The sequence below is a fragment of the Cupressus sempervirens genome, chromosome 5 (genome assembly GCF_028749045.1).
Source record: "Cupressus sempervirens isolate cs-2001-9-10 chromosome 5, ASM2874904v1, whole genome shotgun sequence".
Lineage (NCBI taxonomy): Eukaryota > Viridiplantae > Streptophyta > Pinopsida > Cupressales > Cupressaceae > Cupressus > Cupressus sempervirens.
Genome location: NC_143122.1, coordinates 771,351,370 through 771,357,522, shown reverse-complemented (window position 1 = coordinate 771,357,522; position 6,153 = coordinate 771,351,370). Strand labels below are relative to the sequence as shown.

Below are 6,153 nucleotides of genomic sequence, written 5' to 3'. Positions count from 1 at the left end.
TCTTTAGAGGGACAAATGTGTTGATTAAGCACAAGGATTGGAAATCACCCATAACTATTGGAGTTAGGAGTGGTCACCTTTATAGATTGTAGTTTGATACTTGTAAGGCACTTATGAGCAACAGTAATCCTAGAGATCTTGGAGAGCTATGGCATAGGAGGATGGGCCGTATTCATCATCGAGCACTTAGATTTCTTCGTGAGACAGTGATAGGTGTTCCAAAGGTGAGCACAGAGCATGAAAATGTATGTAAGGGATGTGTGTTGGGGAAGTTTGTGAAAGCATCTTTTCCAAGGAGTGACACCAGATCTATGGGTGTTCTTGATCTAGTACATTCAGATGTTTGTGGACCGATGTCGATGAAATATTTCAGAGGATATGAGTACTATGTTACTTTTATTGATGATTTCTCTAGAAAGACCTGGATATACTTCTTGAAGACTAAGGATGAGGTTTTCAATCAATTCTAGGAGTTCAAGGCTCTTGTGGAGAACTCGACAGGAAAGAAGATAAAGGTTCTTCGGTCAAACAATGGAGGTGAGTACAAAGGAAATGTCTTCCAGGAGTTCTACACCAGAGAAGGAATCAAGAGAGAATGGACTGTTCCTTACAATCCATAGCAGAATGGAGTTGCTGATAAGAAGAACCGTTCTATATCAAAGGCAGCAAGAGCTATGCTACATGACTAGGACATGCCCCGTTACTTATGGGTAGAGGCGTGTAATACAATAGTCTACATCCAGAATAGAGTTCCACACAAGGTGATAGGGAAGATGACACCAGAGGAGGCTTTCACAGGGAAGAAGCCAAATGTTAGTCACTTCAGGATATTCGAGAGTTTGGCATATTGTCATATTCCTGGAGATACACGTACAAAGTTAGATCAGACTGCAAAGAGGGGGCACTTTGTTGGGTACAGTGAGACCTCAAAGGCATATAGGATTTTCATTCCAGATACTAAAAGAATTATTGTCAGATGGGATGTCAAGTTCATGAAGGATAAGGCATTCAGGAGATCCAGAGATTTGCCAGCAGATGATCAGAGTGAGCAGCCAACAGAAGCTCCAAGACCAAGTCAAGAGCAACAAAGCTCAAGTATAGTTACCAATATGAGTGTAGACTCAATCAGTGAAGATTCACAGAGTATGGAGCAACAGGTGCAACAGGAAATGCATCTAGAAGACTTAGAGGTTGACATTTCATCCTCTACAGTTGGCAGCAAGAACCAAGTGGTTCCAGATACACAAAGGGATACTCAGGAGTTTGTGGGAGCTCCTAGGAAGAGTACTAGACAGCGAAGACAACTAGCCAAGTTCAATGACTATGTGGCATTAGTTAGTCAATTGGTAGATAGTGAGCCTTCTAGCTATCAGGAAGCTACAGAACATCAGGTATGGCAAGATGCTATGGTTGAGGAATATTCTTCAATAATGCAGAATGATGTGTGGGAGGTAGTACCTAGACCAACAGATAGGGATGTAGTTGGATCATGCTAGATCTATAAGATAAAACACAGTGTAGATGGTAGCATCAAGAAATAAAAGGCAAGGTTTGTGACAAAGGGGTTCTCTCAGAAGGAGGGAATAGACTAGATGAGGAGACATTTGCTCCAGTTGCCAGGTATACTTCTATATGAGCTATAATCTCACTTGCAGCACAGATGGGATGGCAAATCCATCAAATGGATGTCAAGACAGCATTCCTTAATGGTGAGTTGAAGGAGGAGGTATACATAGAACAACCAGAAGGCTTTGTAGCACACAACAAAGAGACCCATGTGTGCAATTGAATAAAGCATTATACGAACTCAAGCAGGCTCCTAGAGCGTGGTATGAGCACATTGATACATACTTGCAGAAAATGGGCTTTGTGAAGAGTGAAGCAGATGCTAACCTCTACTACTTGATGGTTGGGGTGAGATTCTCATTCTTGTTCTTTATGTGGATGACTTGTTTCTTCCAGGTTCACTAGGGCTCATAGTGGATTGCAAGAGGAACCTTGCAGAAGAGTTCGAGATGAAGCGTTTAGGACTTATGCACTACTTTCTAGGCATGGAAGTGTGGCAAATAGATAGGGAGATTTTCCTTGGTCAAGGGAAATATTGCATTGAAAGCTTGAAGAAATTTGGGATGGAGGATTGTAAAGCCATGTCTACACCCATGATCATGAATTGGAGGAAGGTAGATACATCTAAGGAGAAGGATGTAGATCCCAATTTATATAGACAGTTGATTGGTTCACTTATGTATTTGGTCAACACTAGGCCAAATATAGCATTTGCAGTAAACTCTCTTAGTCAGTTCATGGTTGAACCAAAGAGAATGCATTGGACAGCGACTAAGCATGTGCTACATTACTTGTGTGGTACAGTCGAGTATGGAATCAGATATGTCTGAGGTGAAGGTATTAGGTTGATAGGCTATACTGACGCAGATTGGGCAGGAAGTACAATAGACAAAAGGAGCACTTTAGGGTGTTGTTTTAGCTTGGGATCAAGAGTTGTATCTTGGTTCAGCAGGAAGCAGAAGTCTGTGGCATTAAGTTTAGCATAAGAAGAATATATAGCAGCTAGCATGGCAACATGTGAAGCTATATGGCTTCGGAAGTTGTTAGTAGCTTTGTTTGGTCAGAAGGTTGAGACTACTGTGATACATTGTGACAATCAGAGTTGCATCAAGTTGTCTGAGAATCCAGTGTTTCATGATATGTCTAAACATATAGATATCAGATATCACTTCATCAGAGATTGTGTACAAAGGGAAGTTGTTCAGCTACAATACATACCAACAGAGGAGCAGGTAGCAGACATTCTGACTAAGGCATTAGGGAAGGCAAAATTTATCTTCTTCAGAGATAAGTTAGGTGTCTTGCAGAATAGCTTCCTCGCTAAGAGGGAGTGTTAGTTTTGTTAGCTTGGACAACTATTTGTCCATATGCTATTATTTAGTATCTAATTGTTTTTGCTAACAAATTGGTTAGAGCAAGGACAATTATTTATTAAATAATTGACTTCTTTTAGAAGCAACTAGAAACCAATTTTGTTAGGGTTGGTAAGTTATTTTATATCTCCACCATCGATTGTAAATCAATCTCGATCGTTGGTTTACCAACGAGAGTAGTATAAAAGGGGGTCTAGGGGGCATTTGGAGAACAAAAAATTTGGAGAAGCATTTGCAGTGTTAGCAAATAGTCTTGCAGTGTTAGCAAGGGTGCAGTGTTAGCGCGGGAATAGCAGTGGAGAATATCAGCGGGATAAATTAGGAGGTTGTCGAAGTTCTGCCAGTAAGAGGCAAGGAATTTTGTATCTCTTGATTTGCTGAAGTTTAATATAATTTCCCATCTGTAGAACTGGTTTTCCCTTAGGGGTTTTTCCAGGGACAATTTGTCCCAAAATATTGTGTTCATTGTGTTGCACATTTCTTTCCATATTTTATAAGTGAAGTTGCAGTTGTGTTATTTTTCGATATTAGCTCAGAATTTATTTTCAACAGTTTAATAATCATTTATGATAGGAGATTAATAATTAGTGACTGCAATAGTTAGATTTTTGACATGTTATTTTTAAATTTCAATTCTGATAAAAGAAAGAAGGAAACGCTCTCATATCATATTGATATATAAGATAGTAGGTACAACTTGCATGAAAATGAGTATTCGCAAAAGTGATAATAATAATGTACCCAATTTCTGATAGTGCAGTGTCAGAACTCAAGAAAGTTTGTTTAGATTAAAAGAAGTATAATGTTTAATTCAGCCTTGATATTTAATCCAACTGATGGTACTTCAAAACAGTTTTCAGTTCCTGTTGTTCAGGAATTGGCATCTCAGAACCTTCAAAGCTTCCCCCAAAGGTATATCAGACCAGAGGAAGAGCGCCCAAATGCCATTCCTCCTTATCAATTGGACATTTCCATTATTGATATGGGCATGTGTTTGGGAGAATCAGATCTCTACAGGAAAAGGGAATTAGAAAAGCTTGGCATGGCATGTCAGGAATGGGGACTTTTTCAAGTGGGTACCTTCAAAATTGACTATAAATTATGTTGTAGAATAGGGATCAGGTTCCATATTGTTTTTACTCTTCTAACTTGCTTGCTTAGCTAATATGATATTTATATCTCTATTACAGGCTGTGATTCATGAAATTCCTTTTTTCCTGACAGACAGGATGAAGAGAATTGTAAGGGATTTCATTCAACTGCCCTTGCAAGGAAAACTCAAATACAAAATACAAGAGCTTGAAGGCTATGGCCAGGCTTTTATAATCTCTGATGAACAAGTACTAGACTGGGCGGATATGATGTCCTTGGCTACTCTGGCCCCAGAGGATAGGAAAATGGACTTCTGGTCAACAAAGCCAGCGGATTTTAGGTACCCAAGTCTTTGTTAATTCATATTGATAAAAATATTATGTAAAATCGATTTTTGCCTCTTCCCCTGTCCTAGGTCTCTGATGACTGTAGGTATGAAAAACACATCTACGTCATTAAGTTTTTACATTCCATTTAAAAATAATTGCTTGGTGTTTTAGCCCTGTTCCTGTCCATCTGATTTTCATCATTTTCATTTTTTATCAAATCATGCTGCTAGTTTGTTGCATAGATATGCTTTTAGGCATAAGCCATCATTCAGATGGATATGCTTTGATTGTTTTGTTGCAGGATGGTGAAATAGTGGAGCTACAGGTTTGTAAGGATGGTGAATGGATTACTGTTAAACCCATCGGTGCTCTGGTCATCAATATCCGGAACATGATTGAGGTAATGAAGATGAAATTTTAACAGTCATTAGGCCAAACAAATTGTACGAACTATCACTCTAGGTTAACTTGATTCCAAAAATGCTTCTATGGGTGTGTAATTAAGGGTTTTAATCTATATTATGAATTATTGTCTGGATTTATGATTTCATAAATAAATAAAAACAAAACTTCACTTCATTCTTCATCACCTGATTCTATAACGTGGGAATAATGTATAAGCCACCGGATTGATATGGAATATAATTTTTGTTTCTGTGTTTTGAATTAGGTGATTAGCAAAGGATTGAGCATACGGCAGTCACAAACCTGGACAGAGATCGGATCTCTATTGCCATGTTTTGTGGTCCGAATATTGAAACAGAATTGGGTTCTGCTCCTGAACTCATAGACGAGCTGCATCTGTGTCAGTATAGAAGATTTATTCAAGCAGAGTATATTATGCATGTGTTTTCTTGAAAGCTCGTTGGGAAGAAGAATCTTGAATTTGCCAAAATCAGGTCTTAATTTTTTTGATTTGAAACTGTTCAATAGTTGAATTTTGATTAGATCAACTGACTATAGACTGGCGAGGGAAAAGATCTTCTATCGGGTTTGTTTTGGGCTTTTAGTTGGAAGAAGTGGCCATTTGTTTTGGGCTTTTATCTGGAAGATGTGATAATGTGTTGGATTGTTGAGAAAATTATCATGGTAACTCTTCTCATAGATTTCAAATTGAATGTAACACAGAGGAATAAGGAAGACATACTTTTACTGTAGTCAAGTATTCGATTGCAGATATATTACCTCTCTTCTTGAATAACGAGTACATATATACTTTTTATATTTATTTTGAAGGTAACATATGTTAATAAATGTTTAAAGGAAGTTCCTATTAGGAAAGCAATGATGTGGAAACGCTTTCCAAATAGCATATTTACAAGGCAAATATAAAAGAATGCAAATCTACTTTAGAATATTGAAAAATAAATGCACACAAGATAAACATAGGAAGCCAGACTTAATGTTGGAAACCCTTTCGGGAAAAACTCACCACCCAAAAACTCCCGAGAAACTTTGTATTACAGTAAACAATTTACATACAATACACTCTAGTTTCTGGATAGACTCACAGGCTCAGATTACCTTTACAATCAACCTAACTTTCACAACCTCAGGCTCTACTTTTGCTTTAGCCTATTCAACCCAATGAATCTCGCAGATATTTATAAACTCTGCAATTCATTATGGAATCTAGTGCATTAATTTTCAAGAACAAAATGGTTACAGTCCTAATGGTTACTCATCCATTTGATAGTCACTCTTCTAGTTGGTAGTCCCTTCAGCAACGAGTCACACCCTTCAGTCTCCGAAACTCCCTTTGGCATTAGAGCCTTAGGCACATTACTTCTTCA

At 38.0% G+C, this 6,153-nt stretch overlaps 1 protein-coding gene across 1 annotated transcript; it reads left to right on the top strand.

Moving 5' to 3' along the window:
- The first annotated feature begins 3,632 nt into the window (after positions 1-3,632).
- LOC149558193 (S-norcoclaurine synthase 1-like) lies at positions 3,633-5,588 on the top strand. The gene is made up of 3 exons (XM_089786101.1): positions 3,633-4,371; positions 4,662-4,760; positions 5,031-5,588. Exons 1-2 carry the CDS (start codon positions 4,106-4,108, stop codon positions 4,672-4,674), a joined length of 279 nt encoding a protein of 92 aa, XP_089642227.1. The 5' UTR covers positions 3,633-4,105; the 3' UTR covers positions 4,675-4,760; positions 5,031-5,588.
- Positions 5,589-6,153: the final 565 nt, after the last annotated feature.

What these genes read in the sequence shown, in the direction of transcription:
- LOC149558193 (XM_089786101.1), top strand. Translation starts at nt 4,106, where the DNA reads ATGATATTTATATCTCTATTACAGGCTGTGATTCATGAAATTCCTTTT.